The following is a 22180-nucleotide window of genomic DNA, read 5'->3' on the forward strand; positions in this document are numbered from 1 at the left end:
CGCAACGGTCATCTCCAGATTAGACTATTGTAACTTCGCTCTCACCACGCTGGACCCCTTCCCTTGCGCTTTTGATTCGGAGGTTAAACCTGGTCCTAAAATGCAGCTGCGCCAGAATCTGCTCTGACAGGGTAATGCCATCTGGGATCATGTCCAACCTGTGCTACGCCAGCTACACTGGCTCCCAGTGGAGTTCCGAGATCATCTTCAAGGTGCTGGTGTTGACCTTTAAGGCCTTACGTGGCCTGGGACTCCTTCAGTATCTTCGGGACCGCATTACCCCTCATGTCCCAATACGACTCTCTTCGTTCAGTGAGGGCCAATTTACCTGGTGGTCCCTGGCCCCTCGATGATACGACTGGCCTTCCACGCGGGCCAGGGCTTTTACAGCCCTGGCCCCAGCCTGGTGGAACGCTCTTCCACCAGCTGTCCGGGCCCTGCGGGACCTTACAGAATTCTGCAGGGCCTGTAAGACGGAGCTGTTCCGCCAGGCCTTTGGAGGTACCAGCCGTTGATGGTGCCCCCCCCCTTTTTTCCCGCGGCCTTTACATCTGCGCCTCTGCCATCTCGGGACTTGCTGCCCTTCCCTCTCTGAAAGAGGGTTTGAAAATGAGATTACCGGATGCCATCTTATAAATTAGTTTAACTATTATATTTAGTTTCTTAGTATCACTGCTTTTAAAGGTTTTAGCTGTTTTATCTGTATACAATGATCATTGTGTTGTACACCGCCCAGAGCCCTTAGGGGGTGGGGCGGTCTAGAAATTTGAAAAATAAATAAATAAATAAATAAATAAATAATTCCTCTAAATTCTCCATCTCTGTTTTTAAAAAGACCCTGCCCTTTTTTGTTGCAGAAACAAAGGAAAAGAGATTTGCTTTTTAAAAATGTATACTGGGAATTCACAGAAGCTATTAGACTGTGGCAAAAGATTATTACAGTGTTGTAGTGCTACAAGGAACTAGTAATTACAGATCTTTTAAAAGTTCAAACACTCTTAGATGGTGTGGTGAAGTTACCAACCTCCAGGTGGTAGCTGGAAATGCCCTGGGAGTACAAGTCATCTCCAGACTAGATATCAGTTACCTGGAGAAAATGGCCACTTTGGAAGGTGGACTTTATGGAATTATACCCCACCAAAGTCCTTCTCCTCTCTAAACCCCTCCTCCTCAGGTTCCACTCCCAAAATCTCTGGGAATTTCCCAACCTGGACCTGGCAACCCTATGGTGTGGCAGAGACAATGGTGTCTGGGAGAGGCTAAGGGGATGAAAGTAGAGCTGGACAATAGTGCTTGGACAATGCACACCTTTCCATCCAAACTGCCTGCCTGCATATTTGAACTGCCCTCATCCAAAAAAGATAGGAGAAAACTATCTTTTATAAAAAGTATACCAAGGACAAGGAAAGGACTATTGGAACATGATTAGACTACTCCTGCCCAAATTGCTGCAGTTAGTAGCTGCTGAGGAGAAAATCAGCTAATGAGCATGAGCATGAAAGCCAGCTAATGTGACTGAACCTTCAAGAGCCTTCAAGTGGAGCTAGTCCCTAGTAAATAGGATTATTTCTCATTGATTTAGTTTTGTGCTATTAATTTTATTTAAACTATTTAAATGAGCTAGCGTGGTGTAGTGGTTAAGAGCAAGTGGATTCTAATCTGGAGAACTGGGTTTGATTCCCTACACCAGAGTGGCAGAGGTTTATCTGGTGAACTAGATGTGTTTCTGCTGGGTGACTTGGGCTAGACACAGTTCTTTGGAACTCTCTTAGCCTCACCTACCTCACAAAGTGTCTATTGTGGGGAGAGGAAGGGAAAGGAACTTGTAAGCCACCTTGAGTCTCCTTACTGGAGATAAAGGTGGGGTATAAATTCAAACTCCTCTTCTTCTTTTCTGTTTCAAATTTCCTGTAATAAGTCTCCTTGGATTAAAAGATGGGGTATACATTTTTATTAATAAATAGGATTGCAGCCTTAGGCTTCTAAGTGAAATGATGGGTACTCACAAGCAAAATATGAATGTTGGAACTTGTAAGGCATGTATTTCTTCTTCTTTTTGCCAAGCTGCCGATAGAACACAAAACTTAAGCTGGGAGTCAAATAACACCATTAAAAACCACAAACTTCCATCATTTACAGTTTAGCAAGAAAATATTGATGTGACCTGAATCAGAGGCGAAGCTAGGGAAAATGGAGCCTGGGACAAAATCTGAGTTTTACTGCACCCCCCCCCCCTTATGGGTGGCCACCCTCCCCCACCATGACCAAACAGCATTTTTTTGCACCAGGTCATCTCAGAGTCGCCATCACATTATAAAACATATCCCAACATACAAATATGAACACACCCAGGGCTCCCTAGTTTAAACAACATTGAAAGCGATGCTATTTTTGAAGGGAGGAAATCCACCCTGAAAAAGCATCACTTTTAATGTTGTTTAAACTAGAGAGCCCAGATTCTCCTTTTAAATCAACCTTAAAGGGAGACTTTGGGCTCCCTAGTTTAAACAACATTGAAAGTGATGCTGTTTCAGGGTAGATTCCCCACCCACCCCCAAACAGCATCATTTTCAATGTTATTGAAGTTGTTAGTATGAGTTTTCTGGAGCTCTTTGCGTTGACCATGGATATCTGAGTAAGATCTTGTTTCTAATGTTTCACCTGCATCTGTGGATGGTATCTTCAGAGGTGTATTACAGAGAGAAGTCTGTTATACACTGTGTTCAGACTTCTCTTATAACAGACTTCTCTCTGTGATAAACCTCTGAAGGTGCCAGCCACAGATGCAGGTGAAACGTTAGGACCAAGATCTACCAGACCACAGCCACACAGCCTGGAAAACGCACAACAACCAGTTGAATCTGATCGTGAAAGCCTTCAACAATATTTTCAATGTTTTTTAATCCAGGGACCTTAGATTCACCCTTTTAAATCCACTCCCAGATTTAAAGAGAGAACCTGGGAAAAATTTGAGGGTGTATATCGGGAACAATGTTTACGTTAACAGTACCAAAATTTTACACTATCTTCAGGAGACTCTCCTGATGAAACCAGCCAGGTTTAGTGAAGTTTGGTTCAGGGGTCCAAATTTATGGACCCTCAAAAGGGCAGCCCCATCTACTATTAGCTCCCATTGGAAACAGTGGGGGTTTGGGACCCTCTTTTGGGGGTCCATAACTTTGGACCCCCTGAACCAACTTTCACCAAACCTGGGTGGTATCAGAAGGAGACTGTCTGGATGAAACCACCCAGGTTTGGTGAAGTTTGGTTCAGGGGGTTCAAAGTTATGGACCCTGAAAAGAATAGCCCCATCTACAGTGGCGGTAATGTAGATGGAGCAGCAGTGGCATAGTAGGTTAAGAGCAGGTGCATTCTAATCTGGAGGAACCAGGTTTGATTCCCCGCTCTGCCGCCTGAGCTGTGGAGGCTTATCTGGAGAATTCAGATTAGCCTGTGCACTCCCACACATGCCAGCTGGGTGACCTTGGGCTAGTCACAGCTTTTCGGCGAGGCAAAGAAAGCTTTTTGGCTGGGAAGCTAATTTTGGTTTGGCTGCTGAGAACTTGGTCCCCACCCAGTGTCATTATCTAGATTTTTTAACTCAGGGTGGTGATTGTGGTGGCAGCGAAGCAGAGAAGGCGAAAAAAAAATCTACATACAGATTCACTCAGCACTCACTTTGCCTTTTTATTTTGTTGTGCAAAGGGTGAGGTGATGTATTTCTCCCCACTTTGAATCCTAGAGAATATATTTTCGTGCATTGAGAAACATTAGACCTCCAGCTCTTCCCCTTTCTTTTTTTTTCGGGATTCCTTTGAAAGCCCTCTTCAGTATGTCCTTGTGCATTAGGGAGGTTGAAAAAAGAACAAACTTTTATAGCTGTCTTGGTGGATCTGGCTTGACTGTTATATGTCAGTAAAGAAAGTATGCAATTAAATCCTTCCTTTAAAGAGGAGTGGGAGGGAAAGGAACCCCTTGCAGACAAATTGCTTTATAGTGAAGGGGGGAAGGGCAAGGAGATTGTAAGCCCCTTTGAGTCTCCTGCAGGAGAGAAAGGGGAGATATAAATCCAAACTCTTCTTCTCTTCTACCATTAGTTCCCATTGGAAACAATGGGGGATGGGGCGCCCCTTTTGGGGATCCATAACCTTGGACCCCCTCAACCAAACTTCACCAAACTTGGCTGATATCATCAAGAGTGTCACCTGACAATAGCCTGAAATTTTGGTGCCGCTAGCCTAAAAACTGCACCACCTGCTGGCCAACAAAGTAAAAAAACTAAAAATACCCAACAAATTTAGAAATGAGCCCAAATTTTTCTGGCCCCCAATGGTGGGCGCCTGGGACATTTGTCCCCAGATGTCCTCATTGTATCTATGCCTCTGACCTGTATAGTGATAAGTAAAAGCTAAGGTAAGATATAGCTGCAAGAAGGTCATAGAGTGTCCAAATCAGAAGCCATGAGTAGGGTGACCATCCGTCCCGCTTCTCACAGGACACTCACGCTTTTGCGTGAGGTGTCCCGCGTCCCGCCGGGCTTTGGGGAATGTCCCGGTTGGGGAATGTGCTCCTGCGGCCGCGCACACGCGGCTGCAGGAGCACACTGCCTTTTGCGCTCCCAGGCGGGAGGCAGAGGCGCGGGCCCCCCAGAAGGGCACTGCGGCTGCCGCAGTGCCTTCTGGGGCGCTTCCCTAACTCTCCAGCCTGGGGAGTCGCAGCTTGTCCCGTGATAGCGTGCACCGGCTTCTGGGGCTCGCCCGGTTTGCCGCACTCCTCTGTCACAGGGCGGCAAACCGGCGAGCTCCCAAGAAGCCTCAGGCGTCTTGATCCCTGCAGCCCAGCGTGCGCCGGACTTCTGGGGACTTCAGCGATTTGCCGCCTCTGTGAGGCAGGGCTGATAAGCGCGACCCAATTTCAGCAAGCTTTCTGGGCGCTGCCAAGAAGGCGCCTCGGGCTTCCTGGACTTGCGGTTTTGCCGCCCTGTCACCAGAGGCGACAGGAAACCATGAGCCCCTTAAGCTGTCGCGGTCCTAGGCAGCGGCGTCGTGACTTCCTGGAGCTTGCATTTTGCACGCCTCTGTGACAGGAAGCGGCAAATCAGCGTGAAGAAGCCGCGAGCCCCAGTGAAGCCGGAGCAGGCCGCAGAAGCGCACAGAGCTTCCTGGGAACTCATGCGTTTTACCGCCCTGTGACAGGGCTGCAAACCGCGAGCCCCAGAAGCCCGCAGGTGCTGTCCAATGGAGTCGCGTCTTGTAGCCAGCGCCTGCCTTCCTGACCACCTCCCCGTCCCGGGTGAGGAAGGTGACTATCTGGTCACCTTAGCCATGAGGTTTGTTGCCCTTTGCCAAATCACACGTTTGTCCTGTGGAATTCAGCACAGGAAAAACGCAAGAAGTTATCCATCAATAAACAAGGTGTAGAATTAACACAAAGCTCCAATATAAACATAAGGGAGGCAATGGCTAATCTTTTCAGTGAGTGCTTCTCACACTGAGTTTGGACCTAGATTGGATCTCTCTTGGGGGCAGATTGCAAGGTGAGTAAGGAAGAGATATCATCAGGCCCGGCTCCTGTTTGGCCTGGCATCAGTGGACTGGCGCCAAGGTCACGCCTGCACTTGCTGTTATCTGTGTGTGGTAATGGGCCATCTTGTTTCAATTGCTGCTTGTAACTAGAGAAATATGCATCCCCACTCCTCCCCCAGGGCCTGGAGTGAGTTCTATCGCTATCCTTGAGTTTGGAAACACATAACAATACTGTCTTAACACTATCCTTTTTTATGCTGCCTATCATGGGAACCAGTGGGAGGGGGGAATACTAGAAGCAGGAAAACTGGAGAAATATGCTAGCTGGAAAGTTTGAGCCTCCAGCTCTGGCTTTCTACAACTAAGGCCCTGACATAGTTCAATTATGCTTTTGAACCTTTTCCCAAGTCTCAATTATTGACTGGAGAAACAGACCTTTACAGATATAATATATTGGGGGTGGGAGTGACCCACATCAAAAAGTTTGAGAACCACTTTTTTTCAGTCAAAACTCTTTCCATTACCACCTCTGCTATTTTAGAGGAGTGCGGCAGCATGTAATGGCTTGTCTAGGAGATAAGAGATTATAGCTATTCATGACCATCTGCAGTCCCAGTACCTGCCTTCTTACCTCCACAGAAAGTGGCTTTCCCAAGGTGAACAGGAAAGGGTGCATGTTGAGATCAGGGTCTTTACGGAAGCAGTTAGGTTTGGCATGATGCTGGTTATGCATAAAGTTCCACTGACTTGGTGGCCCACCCTGTATACATAATGAAAATAAAACACTTTGTTTATTCATGGGGTGACTCGTAGTGTGTATCTTTTTCTCCATATACAGAGTACATAGAAATAAATCTTTTTAGATAAACTTGCTGCCTCCTCATGTGTAAACAGAGAAATGTGAGGAGACACCACTAAAAGCCCATTGAGCAGTGAAGAACCCTGAAGTAAGCGTTCAATGTATAATGGGCCTAGGATTCTGGTATGATGGATAAAAATAATTCAGCTCTGCTCCATTACCTCTCTGCTGCCTTCCTTTCCATCTAACAATTGTGGACAATTTTAGCAAATGTCCCATTGTCTCACCATGACAAGGCTTCAAATGAAAATCAGCTACTTAAAAATCCCTTTGTGGGATAGCAAAGAAGTATTTGCAGGACATTGACCTCAAAGTCGTGGATGAAGAACGAAAACTATTTTTGCTTCATTTTGAAAAATATTGTGTTTGAAATATACCAGTTTTAGTGATTATAATATAACAAGCAGGAACCTGCAAGGACTTGAAAGGTGCACCTTATTTCCTTCTCCCCCAGTATTTCCGCTGCCTCTCCCCCTTTTCTTGCTTCCTTCCCTCCTTTCCATACACTAGAAGCCAACCTGTCTTTATTTCTTCTCCTTCAGTTTTCTACCCTTCTTTACCCCTGGCATCTTCTACCCGGAAAAAATTATGGTCCAGCTGTACAGTGCCAGTTGCCAGGGCAGGCCCAGCTGCCCAGTGGTAGTCTATCTGACCCAGCCTCCCAAAGTGGGGAGGGAAGGAAGGAAGGGGCAGCCTGCCTAACCTATTAGCTGGGTTCTGCTTTCCTCTCCTCAGGCAAGCCTTGCATGGGCTGCACAAAATGCATGGGATGCTTCATCATGTGCCAGGTCCCTTTCTTGGTTGGGGTAGCTAGGCTCTTCCCTCGCCAACTGGGAAGCCTGGACACATCCTTTTCCTTGATACCCCTCTCACTTTGTGAAGGGCTCAGCAGGACCATCTCAACACTTCCCTAAGTTTGCATGGAGCTCAGCCAGACTGGGCTGAACTAAGCCTGCTGTCTACCTCACCTCACACAAGACTGGGCCAAGCCAGATGCCATTGTCTCCCCTGAACAGGTCTCAGTTGACCTCACCACCACTATCTGCTTCACCTCACATGGGCTGAGCCAGGTGCCACCACCTCCTCCATCTCACCTCACAAAGCAATCCAGAGTTTAGGGTTGCCAACTATGGGTTCAGAAATACCTGGAAATATGAAGGGGAGGCTAGGAAAGTGGGGTGTAAGCAGGGGGGACCTTGGTAGGTATAACACCATGCACCCCACCTTCCCAAGCAAAATGAAATTACCCCAGCTGCTTGCACAGGAAAGGCATACTTCCAACAACATTTCCCTAGCAATCACAAACAAGATCTGCAATCAGTTTACAACAACTCATAGATAACTCCATGGAGTGTCTGACCTTTAAAGCAATTTGTTCTAAATGCTCCAGGAAAAATCATTTTCTGAAAGCAGGCCAGCTGAAAGTAGGCAATGCCAAACTAGCAAAAAGGATGAGCATGAATTCTATACCCAATCAACAGTGATCATTCTAGCAAGTGGTACAGCATAGTTGCAGTAGCAGATCAATAGTCTGTTTTAAATAGGACAATGGAGCAGAAGTTGAAAAGTCATTTAAAAGCAGATATTATGGTAAAGTTATCTAAAAGATGTTTGCTCAGAGGGGCAATTTCAGTGTTGCTCTAAGTGCTATTTTCCTTAGATCCACCGATGTGTGACAACTACTAAGACTAAGGTGTGAGGAGTCATAACCCCAGCTTTGTAATTTTGTGTGTTACTGGCCCATCCCCCAAATCCCTTGGAGTAGGGTTTTTGACACTTTAGCCCCCACCTGAATGCTGGCAATTTTAAACTCACGTCTGATTGCTACATTGGGTGGGATGGGTAGAGGCAACACATGTGCCTTTCAGTGTGAGAATCTGAAAAGATTTCCTGTTGTTGCCTCCTCAGCTGAATGGCTTAGCATTAACTGTTGAATAGGATATTTTATTGAAAGCTTGCATTGAGTACCTTTCTCTTTCCATGTGTCTCATATCCACCACCCAAACTGTTCTGGGTTCAGAGGGATGGGGATCTTGGAAGCAGAGAAGCAGACACACACACACACACACACAGAGAGAGACAGAGAGAGAGACAGAGAGAGAGACAGAGAGAGAGAGAGATGTGCTTTTCATATTTAAAAAGGATTAGACCAAACAATTCTAGCCTGAGGAAAATTTTCCTTTCTTTTTCTAAGCTGAGCTACGTCAGGATCTCTCTGAAGTTATTGCTTGCTGATGAGAGACAAACCGTACATTACATTATACGCTACATTAATTATACAATTATATATGTACACTAAATTGATTATACGATTTTATGATGCCCCAAGCCCAAGAAGCCTTCTTATCCAGCTAGACTAGACACTATTGCACTTATCTGACTATGAGACTATGAGAGTATTGGATCCTTACCTTAAGTCCTCCTGTCACAATGAAATGGAACACTCTATTCCACTTGGGCTTCTGAAAGACTGAAATATGTCCAAGATCATGCTGGAAAAATCCATATTGGACCTGGAATGCAAAAAGCGATAGCAGGACAATTAATTTCAATACATTGTTCTGTAGGAACAAACTGCTCAATTAAATTAAAATTGCACTTGCCAAATAAAGATGTACAGAAGCACATTCATGAACATGATATTCTCCAGAGACTAGTAATCTAGAAAGAACAGTATGTCTCTCTGCTGTATTTCATGGGACAGCAAAACAATGACTGGCTCATATATAAAGTTGCATTTGCATTTTTTAAATGTTCATTCTGCGTTTCTCCCCAGTGGGCACTCAAAATGACATAGGACATTGTTCTCCCCTTCCATATTTTTCTTGCAGCAAGCACGCTGTGAGGTAGGTTAGGCTGGGAGAATGACCCAGGGTCACTCAGCAAGCCTCCATGATAGAAGAAAGGATTTGAACTTGGGTCTCTCAGAATCCTAGTACAACACTCAATTCACCACACCACATCAAGAGATCAGTTGAATGAGATCTGTAAGTATCTGTCAATGTTAAAAGTTAAAATATCTGTCAATGTTGTTTAAACAGTTCTATGGAAGCTGCTGTTCCATGGCTTCATTCCACAGTACTGCTGTAACACTTTCAGTGTAATCCTGATCAGAGTTATACCCTTCTAAATCCATTGATTCACAGCAGAGGGCAATTCTCAACTGAGAGGACTTCATATAACTAGACAAACATATCTATAATTCATATCTGGTGGTGACAGAGAAAAGGAATCCTATGTGCTTGGCATGGACGTAGGTAAGGGGGGGTTCTCAGGTTTGAACCCCCCCATTCATGTCCGAAGCTCCGCCCACCCGTTTGTGGGTTTTTAGAACATTTAGTGCTTTTTCGGTTTTTGGCCTGCAGGGGGCGCATTGTTTGGGCTAGCAGCATCAAACTTTCAGGGATTGTTTGGGGGACTCTCCTGATGACACTACCAGGGTTTGGTGAGGTTTGGTTCAGGGGGTCCAAAGTTATGGACTCCCAAAGGGTGTGCCCCATCCTCCATTGTTTCCAAAGGAAGCTAATAGAAGATGGGGGCTACACCTTTGAGGGTCCATAACTTTGGACACCCTGAACCAAACTTCATCAAAACTGGGATGTACTATCAGGAGAGTCTCTTATTGATACCACCCAGGTTTTGTGAAGTTTGGTCCAGGCAGTCCAAAGCTATGGACTCCCAAAGGGGGTGCCCCATCCCCCATTGTTTCCAATGGGAGCTAATAGGAGATGGGGCTACACCTTTGAGGGTCCATAACTTTGGACCCCCTGAACAAAACTTCACCAAACCTGGGTGGTATCATTAGGAGAGACTCCTAAAGATACCCTGAAATATTGGTGCTTCTAGCTTAACCATTGCACCCCTGACAGCAGGCACCCCCAAATTTCCCCAGATTCTCCTTTTAAATCCACCCCCTTCGGAATGGATTTAAAGGGAGAATCTGAGGTCCTCAGTTTAGAAGAAGAAGAAGAGTTTGGATTTATAGCCCCCCTTTCTCTCCTGTAGGAGACTCAAAGGGGCTTACAATCTCCTTGCCCTTGCTCCCTCACAACAAACACCCTGTGAGGTGGGTGGGGCTGAGAGAGCTCTGAAAAGCTGTGACTAGCCCAAGGTCACCCAGCTGGTATGTGTGGGAGTGCACAGGCTAATCTGAATTCCCCAGATAAGCCTCCACAACTCAAGTGGCAGAGCAGGGAATCAAACCCTGTTCCTCCAGATTAGAATGCTTCTGCTTTTAACCACTACGCCACATTGAAAGTGATGCTGTTTCAGGGTGGGGGAGAATCCACCCCAAAACAGCATCACTTTCACTGTTGTTTAACTAGGGACCTCAGATTCTCCCTTTAAGGTGGATTTAAAAGGAGAATTTGGGTTCTCTAATTTAAACACCATTGAAAGTGATGCTGTTTGGGGGTGGATTCGAGCATCCCATGGCTGCCCCGGGGGAGGGGGGACAAAACTCAGATTTTGCACCAGGCTCCATTTTCCCTCTCTGCCTCTGCCCAGAGGGAAGGGGCAGGGGAGGGCAGGGCAGGGCAGGGGAGTCTGTCATCCCCGACCTCGGAGAGCTGCTTTTCTAAGCACTATGCCAGGGGCGGGGCTTGGGAAGGCGTGGCCATGCCCTAGGGGCGGATGGGGGTATGGCCCCACCCCCGAATCGCCCCCATAAAAAATCTATACCTACGTCCCTGGTGCTTGGTGTGGGAAACAAAATAAGGCTGGAAAGATGAACTCATTAGGATAGGGACCTGGGCCAGCTAAATAAATTCCACATCAGCAGAATGAGGTTCCTGTGAGGCCTATTTATGGCAATTGCCAACAGTGCTATACCCTGAAATTCTGACAGAAAGGATAAAATTGCACTTGCCAAATGGAATTGTTAGGGACAGCATTACAAAAAATCGAACATATTAAACTCAGTTAATTTCCATTGGTGTTATTGCCCCAAACTCCAAATGGGTAGCTTCACTGAATGGTTTGCAGGAATATTATAAACCATGTAAGTATTAAATGGTTTTAGAAGTGCTAAAGAATAACCTAGGAACTTGCTACGTCTAGCGCCACACATTCATTACCTGGCTTATGGCGAATAGTGCTGCACCAACAAGGAATGGTATCCAGGATTTTCCGAAGTACCAGATAGTGAGCCAGGCTCCAATATCAAGCAGTACGGTATGAAGAAACATGAACATGAAGAAATAATAATTGGGTTTCAGGAGTCCCATTCTCTTCACAGTGTTGTGCAGTTCACGAAAATCATTTACTAGCATTTCCTGTGAAAAGAGCCAACTGTTAAGCTCTCCCATTTGTGGGTACATATGATCCAAACAGCTTCTGAATCCTTTCTTCTTCCAGAGGTATTACAATGGTAATAAAGTCAGCCAGTAAGTTTACGGGTTCTGCTTTAGTGGAGTGCACTTCTAACATCAATGTTTTAATTCTATATCAGAAAGCCAGCAAGTGCATGATTATTGTTTTCATTAAATATTGGGAATATTGCTGCCATATCACAAAGCCATGTCAGACTACTGGAACAATATCAGTGCTCCCAAAATGACAATCATGCCCCATAAAATAACTTTTCAAGTTCCTGAACTCCACCCTCCCCAACCCCACCCAAAGACAATAGAAGAAGGGAGGAATGCAGGGAGTTGAATCACATTCTAACTGATCTGCAATGCATCAGCCCTTTAAAGTTCTTGTCTATGGCCCATTGAAAATAATGACCCTTTAAATTTCAAAAGGCTGATGTGCCAACTGTGCTTGCTTAGAATTGGCCTCTGGCATCTGGTGGCCAGGTCTGCCATGCATTTAAAACAATGATTTGTTAACACTGAAAAGGTTGATGCTCCACAGTCCAGCTACAGAATGGTCTCTCCTCCTAAGCTGCTTCTGCTGCTCCCCAGATACAATTCTGAATTCTGATATTTATTAGGAGAGAAACTTCAGAATCAGGAAATATTATGAGTGCCCTTCACATTACTGGATATTACCAATCCAAGCCAGTATTGGAAGGGGCATTTTATCAGGTCAGCAATATCTGACTGCAGGCTCCTGTTCAGATCAGTGTCCTACCAGATACATGTAATAAAATTCTCCCAATTACTGTCTTCATCTTAAGTTCAATGAAACACAAAAGAGGAAACTGCGGCAAGTGGAGCATTCATAGGAATTGGGAAACTTTGCAACTTAAACTGTCTGTAAGACAACAGTTGATTTTATTCTGACTTGTAATACTAAGGTCCCCAAGCATCACAAAAGCAACACATTATTGATGCAGGGAACCTAAATACTTAAAAAATTAAGACTGAGACTTGAACAGCCCAATCTAGTGCGGGAAAGGAGTCGTGGAAGTGTTGTGAACCCATGCCAGCATGTTTGCCCACCGATCAGCATAAGTGGCGATCATGCTAGTGGAGACAGATGCCAGCAGGCAAGTAACACACAGTTCCATAGCGCCTGACCCAGAAGAGGCTGCCACCCTGGAGCTACACCAGTGCAAAAGCAGAGACCAGCACAGCTGGGGGTGGGCTAGGGGAGTTCCCAGGGGGTAGCTGACTTTAGTCAACTTCCAAAGGACTTGTGGGCTAGGAATGCCCCCAACGCAGCGCTATGACTTATGCCATGAAAACACATGGAGGAGGTAATGTATTTCTACAGTTTTCCAACTGGCAGCATGTTACCTTTTTTCCTGCTGCTTCCTGTGCTGCTTGGAACTCCATTGGAGGTGATATGCAGCGCCGTCCCAGGGCATCAGCAAATTTCACCCCCACCCCAGGACTGAGCACAGTAAGGCATGCTCAGTCTAAAGATAGGTCCTAGATCTGAAAGGGAGGGCTACCAGTTCAAAGTATCTATTCTTTTAAAATAACCCTAGGGAAAACTCACATTTTTGCTGGGCTCACAGTTGGGTTGATCAGGGGACAATTCTCCAATTAGCAGTGCCTTCAGGTATTTCTTTACTAGGTCTTCATCTTTATGGAAAGCTGTGAAGGCATCCTGTGAACATATAAAGGAAACGGGTTATGAAAGGGAGAAGACATGAAATGATAGACATGGAAATCAGAGAAGTTTCTTTTCAATTAGGGAATTTCTGATTGAGTCCAAGCCAGGTTCTGCTCTGTCCATCCTTCCTCCCAGAGTTTGTATGAAATATACTGAAGAGAAGCCCTTGGAAAGGGGTGCTAAAAATGTGATAAATGGTCAGTCCTGCTAAGTGTGACTCAAGACTACAGAACTGCAACTATTCTTTATTCGGAATTGGGCCTCAGGCATAACCAGGTGAAATATCTTGCTTTGTCTTCCCAATGAATTGAAACGTACTCTGCTCATAGGCCCTTTATTTTTCCTAGCTCTCTCTCTCTCTATATATATATATATTAGCAAAAGTATGGTCCCATCTTCAGATATCTAAATAAACAGATAGGGATCACACTGACCAAAAACAGATAGTTCTTCAAACTTGGGGAACTCCCTGGCATCACAGGCGATGAAGGTGAGAGGGAATTGAGGAAGGTTCCCTGGGAGCACCAGCAGTGGAAGGGTGGAGCAGCAGCTAAAAGGAAAAAGGGATTCCACACAAGTATTGTGGACTCCCACTTGTAGACATCTATTTCTCAAGACTACAAGAATCACTTTCCACATCAAATTGTTTGAGCACAGGCCTAATATTTTACAGTGTCTGCTGAAAGATTTTTAATGTGCTTTGCGTTCACACAAATGTAAATGCAGGCATCAGACAACATACTCATCAGGAAAGTATACCTGGGTTTGCAGTTTCTCTTCAGTGTTTCCTAAATTTGGGTTTGCCTCTGCATAATGTATGAAATGGCAACAGAAAATATATGGGGAAAAGTGGTAGTTTATAATTGTACTATGGCGCTTTCCGCATGTCATAATTACACCAGGGTACAACCGGGATTGTAAATTCCAGGTCAAGGTTATTCTGGCTCCTCCCTTCGCACGGTTGAGCATTTCCATGTAGGAATCAAGTTAAGACCAGAATGATATACTCACATTTCTTTTGCATGAACGTGGTTCCCAAGCACAGATACTCAAGCACACAGTATGCACAAAGAGGGGAATGGGGAAATTTAACCAAGGAGGAATGTCGGCAGGCCAATGCCATGAGCTGGAAACATGCTTGGGAGGGACATGTTGAGAAGGGCTGCTATCAGCGGGAGAGAAGAACTTGACATCCAAAGAGGAGGCCACGGAGGCAGGCTGCTAGGGCGGGGAGATCAGGTGGCCAGGTGGGAAAAATAAACCTGCCCAGCTCCCATGGTGTTTGCATGGCAGCGGGATCAGCAGGGAATATATAAATAGAACCGCCAATCTGGTGATTTTTTGAATGCCCCAGGATAACAGAAATCCCATGGGGTGCCTCCGATTTAGGACCGGGAACTGTGCGAAAATCTTGTACAATCCGGGATAAGTCACTGCCCCATCACAGGATATATGGACTGTGCGGAAAACACCTATGTCAAAATACCATATCCAAGGTAAAATATTCTCAGTTTGGAATTAATTTAACAACCTTCCTACTCAATTTGATGCTTTATTTATTTTATACTTGAAAAGACATATTCCACAAAAGTATATGTCTGCCAACACTGTTCATTGCTCAGTTCAAACAAATTCTGAGCGAGAAAAGCCTTTCTCAGAATATTCTGCATCCCAGATAATAATTATGATTTAATTGAAACCTCACACATATCATAAAATTGTCTCTCTTGTAAATAAATAAATTATGGAAATGAAAGATTGTCTCTAATTAAATGTCATATCATGCTAATATTCAAAGCAGAATTATCAGGAATTATTGTGAATTATTTGTATTCGGAAAGAGTACAGAACCTCTTGAAGTAATTTCACTGGTCTTAATCTGGTTTAAAATTTCTCAGCTATTTTGCCTAAAGATGAACCCACAAATCCACTTTGAATTTCACTTGAGCAAAAAAGTAGATAATCCTGGTTTTGAGTGCTATAAAAAAATGAGTGAGCATGCTTCTGTTCAGATCACAAGCTGTGATCGCCAACCTTAAATCTACAAAAATCTACAAAAGTTTGTTTTTTCTTGAATACTTGAAATTTGATTGCAAAATATTTTGTTCATTTGCATTCGTATGCTGCTCTCCATGTAACTATCTCTATCCTACACCCACCAAGCATTGATGTTAATGATTTACTCTAGAGGAGTTTTGTTCCCACTGGGCTGTGTGTGTATGTGGTGGAAGCTGCCAGGCTTATCTCTTTAGACTATTCTGACCCATTTTCCTAGCTATCTCAGTGTTCATGTATGGGAATACTTGGGTCTAGATAACAAACACTTCAAGCATGCATATTGTTGCACTGTGGTGCCATGGTTATCTCATACCCATCTGCTAATTAAGAAAAGAAACCTTACAAAAGATGTGTATTCCCATGTCCTGACTGGCTGGGGGCAAGAGGCATAGTTTTTGTTGCTGTTTTCCTAATATTTATTTTATTGTTTACATTTATATCCCGCCATATCTCTGAATACTGAAGACGGCTCACAACAAGAATACATAATAAATAAATATAATAAACATATAAAACTTTTAAAAACATCATAAATATAATAGTTTAAAAACAACAAGAACAAAACATATGGTGTAAAAATGGAGCCTAACGAGGTAGCACAGAATGAAACAGATGCACGTGCCGTAACCAAATGAGGACTGGAGATGATTTAGTAAGAAAAGGGATGTCCAGCTGACTCGGCAGTGGAGGCCCGGTGGAATAACTCTGTTTTACAGGCCCTGTGGAACTGAAACAATCTCTGCAGGGCCTAGATGTCACCAGGAAGAGCATTCCACCAGGCCAGGGCCAGGGCAATGAAAGCTCTGGCCTGTGTTGAAGCCAGCCAAACATCCCTCGGGCCCGGGACCACCAACAATTTCCCCTCCGCAGACCAGAGGGGTCTCCAAGGGCAATATGAAGAGAGGTGGTCATGCAGATATGCAGGTCCAAGACCGGTGCTAACAGCCTTAAAGGTTAATAACAAAACTTTGAAGATGATCTGGTATGCGACAGGCAGCCATATTCCAGCATTGCTCATTTTGCTGCCTGATTAACAATATCAAGCATGTTTGTATTAACTAGTTTCATTGCATTGCAAATATTTTATGTGTTCTTACACTGTCTGTTTGGAATTGTAGTTTGATCCAGTAAATTCTGAGCTTGCAGCAACTCAATGAAAGCTGCTGATTAATGAAGCCTATTGACCGTTCTAATCAAAAGCAACACATGTTATAACGCAGTAATTTTAAAATGAAATGTGTCTTGCCCATAGTAACCCAGAGGTCTATATAATCAAACAAGCCAATAGCCATGGGCATGCATCAACAGCAGATTCCAAGTCAACTGCCATACCAAACATTCCATCATCATTCAAAATAGAATTTATTTTTATGAAACAAGTCCTCAGTCTGAACAAATCATCAATGTGATTCAGTACTGAATTCAACTTGAAAAAAATGAATGCTATGAACAAAAAAATCTACTTTTGAACACTAGTTATGCATCACATACTTAGGACAGACCTAAAAGGCAGAGTTGGAACCTGAGCAGAGTTGGAACCTTCTAAACTCGTTAAGGTCATATGGGCCTGAAAGAGTGTAACTCTGCATAGAACTGCATCTTTGTAAGAATGCAATCTTTCATACAGCCCAGAAACCACACAGCACTTGCATACATAATTTAAATTCACCTGGAATTACTGGATTTAAAACCTGACCATTTAGAAGATTGCTACCCAGTATATTAACTGTCTTTCTCACTTAGTGAATCTGTGGCTACAGACTATCTGGTAATCATTCATGCCTAAGTGTAGCCCAAATAGTTTCCTTTGACCACCAGTGTTTTGAAGACCTAGTGAGTAACAATAAAAACCATTCTGGTCTTTTTGATATTGTTTTCTCTTGTTACACCATCACAGATGATTTTCCATGGTCTTCAAAGAATAATACCCAACAATGAGATTGGGTCTATAAAGGTGATGCCAGGATAGACAGACATGTGATCTCTCAGTTGAAATCTGCCCCATGGTATGGTATAATTAAAAGTGATCATTCTAGAGCTTTATATTTGGTTAACATCTTAATAAATAGCCTAAGAATGCCATTACAATTTTAAACAGTGTCATTGGCTATGCTCAGTGGGCAATACTCTCAAACACTGGGGCCTCAACATCTTTGCATGTGAGAGAACTCCATCTTAAATTATCTTTTTCATTATGTCCTGAGCTCTTATGTTCAGATCCTAGGGACGAATTTCTTCATAAAATCATTCCCAAGGCACACCCTTTTTCTGATCATGACAAACTTGCTTTCCTGTCGTCTGATACTGACCCCTATGCCTCCTATAAAATAGTGCTTTCCATTCCTTTTTTGCCATTGCAGCCAGGAAACTCCGAGCTAAAGAGCTTTTAAAGAAAGTAATCAACTCAAATGGTTCATTTGATGTTTTAGACTTTTAGACTTGTATACTGTTGTAATCTATGTGTAACTAACATCTTATTGCTCAGTACTTGCATTGTGAAGGCCTATGGTCATATAAAATAAACTTTTCTCTTATATTCTATAAATGGAGGGGTTGTCTATTTTGGTACTTCTTCCAAAACTTTTAACATTCTCTTCTCTAGTCATAGAAAACAGAACATTTGTGAACATTTGAAGCTGCTTATATTGTTACATTATTGGTTCTTTAGCATTTGAATGAGAAACTAAACCTGCCATCTCATGCACAGATAGTGTGTGCTTCCCAGTGCTCTTACTCCCACAAAAAATATCTCACCGTAGCATCCTGTCCTGCATAGTGGTTGATGACACGAGTTCCCCCAGGGTGCTGCCAATGGAACTGGGTGACATCATAGACTTTCCTGTTGATGACCAGCCACTTATCTTGCTTGGAGTTCTTCTGACCAGAGTGGAGCCCAATCTCTTCCCAGGTGAAAAGTCGTGAGATTTCTGGACTAGGTTCTGGCTTGAGGAGGCTACTGCTCGATTGTGGAGGCATTCTGAGCCCTTACACCTGAGTTTCCTGCTATCTCTCTGACTAATCCAAGGCTGCCTTTCCATTCCATTTCATGTGATTTATATAGACCTGTTGCAACCATAACCATCCTTAACAGTCTGTTGCTCCAGGCGTTCACTTTCAACACTGCCTGCCTTCTTCTGCTCCTCCTTGCTTCATTTTTGCACCAGCCCTTTTGGAATTACCCCTCAGGCATGCTTGCTCATGATTCTTACCAGACCTTGGAATTGAGCAAACAGGTTTTTCAATTCACTAAGGTTTTTCAGTGAGCTCGGAAATAAATGAGGTGATAAAGCCATCTATTGTTTGGGGCTATGCGTTGTGCAAGAAACACAGCACCGCTCCAACAGAGGGATGGTTTCCAGTGATATTATCATCATCATTTGTTACTTCTAAGGTATAAACAGTTGTACAAAGGATTAAAATTGTGTAATGTTAAAGACTACAGAAGGTTGATTTGGTGGCCCAACATCAGTTGGAAACTCAAGTGTGGTGTTGTACATTCAAATTTTGGGTCTAATTATGTTTCAGTCATGAGGAATCTGATCATATGTTTCAGGCTCTCACAGTTCTTCGCTCTACCAAATGGTGGTCGAGAATTGAAACAAAGCTCTGTGATCTGAGGATTTCCATTGACGACTTGACAGTGTTAACAGAACAAGAGATCTTTTGTGCTTTTAAGAAAATACTTTTGCACATGGAATTTCTGCAGATGTTGGATTCGGCCAACAAAACTTGTTTCCCTGTTTTTTTGAGAATCCCCTTTGCTAGACTATCTGTTACCAGATATCTGTATCTACTGACTGAGGCTCGATGGCATAGAGTTCTTACTCTTGCTAGATGTAATATGTTACCTTCTTCCCTTCAACAAGGACAATGTCTAAGGATTCTGCATAAAGATAGGAAATGTTGATGTGATCTGGATTGTGTAGAATCTGTATCCCACATGATGTTATACTGTCCCTTTTATGTTTTATCTAGGGAAAAGTATATAGCCCCCTTTTGTGGGAGTTTGAAGGGACAACTGATGAATAGAAGGTTATTTTTCTTTTAAACAGTGATTGCTATGAAGTGTTGGAAGCTGTGGTAAAAATTTTACTGGAGTAATTTCTATGGTTTCTAAATTGTGTTAATTGAAAGGGTGTTATGTTATGTTTTATATATGCCATTAAAAATGTTGGAATGAAATGGAAATCTGGTGGCCTAAAGATTGCAGCAGTGCTGAAAGCAGTATTGAGAGTTGGGAGGGTTATAGCCTTCTGTTTCTTGTGATGGGCTCCCTTAGCTGAAGTTTGAGGAGGCTCTGGGAACAATTTGCTTTATTAAAGAACCCCCATAACTATCCTGCTTGGATCTCTGTCACTCTGATGGGATCCTCCAGAAATTGTACATGAATAGAAGGGGGTGATTTTCATCTATTTCCCCTTCCATTACAGATTGCCGCCTCCTCAGGCATGCTACTCTGGAAGTTCCTTGACTCTTATGGGCAGCATTGGGGTGGGGTGGGGGTGGCATTTGGTACTGAAGGAATGAAAAAGGCAAGGAAAATCTGCTCCACTGATAGAAGTCACTTCTGTCAATCAAAATGATTTCTATTTTCTATTTATTTGCATTTATTCACTGCCTTTTATTGCAGTCTCAGGGTTTGTGGGTTTCAATACATAGAGCATTTTACATGGAATTATTGCTGCTGCTGGGCTTCTTCACTGCATCAGTTTTCCCGAGACCTTACTCTCAAAATCATTTGCAAAGGAATGCTGTGCATCTTTCCCCCATTCTTTCCCAGACTACCTTTGTGCCAGTGTTTCAACACTGATCTCTCCTAAAATGTGTTTGGAGGGAGTTTTTAAATTTGTACTTATTTTTTTAAATCAAAACATTTAGATTTCACCTTTTCTCTTGGTCCAAGGTGGCTTACAATAATAGTTAAAACATCCTCAGCTAAAACCAAAGATAAAACTGCAAGGCCCGAATTGCTCCCCTTCCCCCTCCTTCCTTAGGAGATGTCTGCTATACAAACCCTTTCAAAAGCAACTGGTGGTATATTCTGAAGATTTCCAAGGTGGGGCCCCCTCACCTCTCCAGGGAATCCATTCCACAGAGCCAGAGTCATGATGGAAAATGCCCGGGCCATGGTTGATGGTAGATTGACCACCCTAAACGGTGGGATAGCCAACAGATGGCTGCCTGATGACTATGGCTGACACACAGGGTCATATGCAAGGACATAGGTAAGGGGGGGTTTCTCGGGTTCAAACCCCCCATTACATGTCAGAAACTCTGCCCCCTCCGTCTGTGGGGTTTTTGTATTTTTTAGTGTTTTTTCGGTTGTTGGCCTGCTGGGGCGCAGTTTTTAGGCTAGCAGCACTAAAATTTCAGGGATTTTTTTGGGAGACTCTCTTGATGATACCAACCAGGTTTGCTGAGGTTTGGTTCAGGGGGTCCAAAGTTATGGACTCACAAAAGGGGTGTCCCATCCCCCATTGTTTCCAATGGGAGCTTATAGAAGATGGGGCTACACCTTTGAGGGTCCATAACTTTGGACCCCCTGAGCCAAATTTCACCAAACCTGGGTGGTATCATCAGGAGAGTTTCCTAAAGATACCCTGAAAGTTTGGTGCTACTAGCTTAACAATTTCACCCCTGACAGCAGGCACCCCCCCCAAATTTCCTAAGATTCTCCTTTTAAATCCACCCCCTTCAGCATGGATTTAAAGGGAGAATCTGAGGTCCCCAATTTAAACATTTAAAGTGATGCTAAGGTGGGGGATAATCCACCCCCAAGCAGCATCACTTTCAATGTTGTTTTAACTGGGGACCCCAGATTCTCCCTTTAAGGTGGATTTAAAAGGAGAATCTGGGCTCCCTAGTTTAAACACCATTGAAAGTGGTGCTGTTTGGGGGTAGATTCCAGCATCACAGCAGTCGCCCATGGGAGGGGCACGCAAAACTCAGATTTTGCACTGGTCTCCATTTTCCCTAGCTGCGTCTCTGCCCAGAGGGGAGGGCAGAAGGGATGCCAGCTGCTGGCTGGGCGGGGCAGGGGGTGGGGGTGGAGGAGGGCGAGTCTGCCATCCCTGGCCTTGGAGAGCTTCTTTTATAGGGGTGGGACCTCCCATAAAAATCTATACCTATGTCACTGGTCGTATCAAATAAGACAATCCCTCAAATATGTGGGTCCCAGGTCATGAAGGACTTTATTGAACTTGGCTGCACATTGGCAGCCAATGTGACTGTTTCAAAATGGGCAATGTATATTCCCAGCAGCTAATCCCTGACAGCGATACAAAGGCTGCATTCTGGACCAATTGTAGTTCCAGTTATTTTTTCCCATGTGCAGTCCCACACAGAGTACATTAAAGTAATCCAACTGAGATGTTACAGAATCATGGATAGGCATGGATCAGCTGAGTCTCATTAATGAAAAGATTGGCAAATCAGGTGCAGTTGATAAAAGGTGTTTCTGAACACAATACCGAACTGCTTTTCAGACAGTATGGCAGGGTTCATGAGCACTCCCAAGCTCTTAACCTGCTTTGAAAAAGCCAACATTCCTCCATCTATCAGCCCTTTTGGAATATCAGCATTTCCAGTCAGGATTATCATTGTCTTGTCTGGATTCAACTTCGGCTTGTTTGGCTGTGGCTACCTGACCAAAGCCCTGGTTCATAACCAAGTCAGACTCATCTGGAGGCATTGATAAGACATAGTGACCTGAATGTACTCTGCACACTGATAA

General features: G+C 43.9%; 2 protein-coding genes across 2 annotated transcripts in view; both read right to left on the reverse strand.

The window, feature by feature from the left end:
* LOC125426612 (acyl-CoA (8-3)-desaturase-like) overlaps positions 1-18462 on the reverse strand; it is a 31656-nt gene extending 13194 nt beyond the window's left edge. The window contains exons 1-6 of the mRNA XM_048485117.1: positions 18202-18462; positions 13273-13383; positions 11460-11657; positions 8796-8897; positions 6157-6285; positions 2007-2064 (exon numbers count right to left, since the gene is read on the reverse strand). Coding sequence (XP_048341074.1) covers positions 2007-2064; positions 6157-6285; positions 8796-8897; positions 11460-11657; positions 13273-13383; positions 18202-18423 — 820 coding nt within the window. The 5' untranslated portion in view covers positions 18424-18462. The remainder of the gene's footprint in view (positions 1-2006; positions 2065-6156; positions 6286-8795; positions 8898-11459; positions 11658-13272; positions 13384-18201) is intronic.
* LOC125426611 (acyl-CoA (8-3)-desaturase-like) overlaps positions 1-22180 on the reverse strand; it is a 181856-nt gene that overhangs the window by 15267 nt on the left and 144409 nt on the right. The gene's annotated exons all lie outside the window — the stretch shown is intronic.

This window comes from Sphaerodactylus townsendi, linkage group LG02 (genome assembly GCF_021028975.2).
Source record: "Sphaerodactylus townsendi isolate TG3544 linkage group LG02, MPM_Stown_v2.3, whole genome shotgun sequence".
NCBI lineage: Eukaryota > Metazoa > Chordata > Lepidosauria > Squamata > Sphaerodactylidae > Sphaerodactylus > Sphaerodactylus townsendi.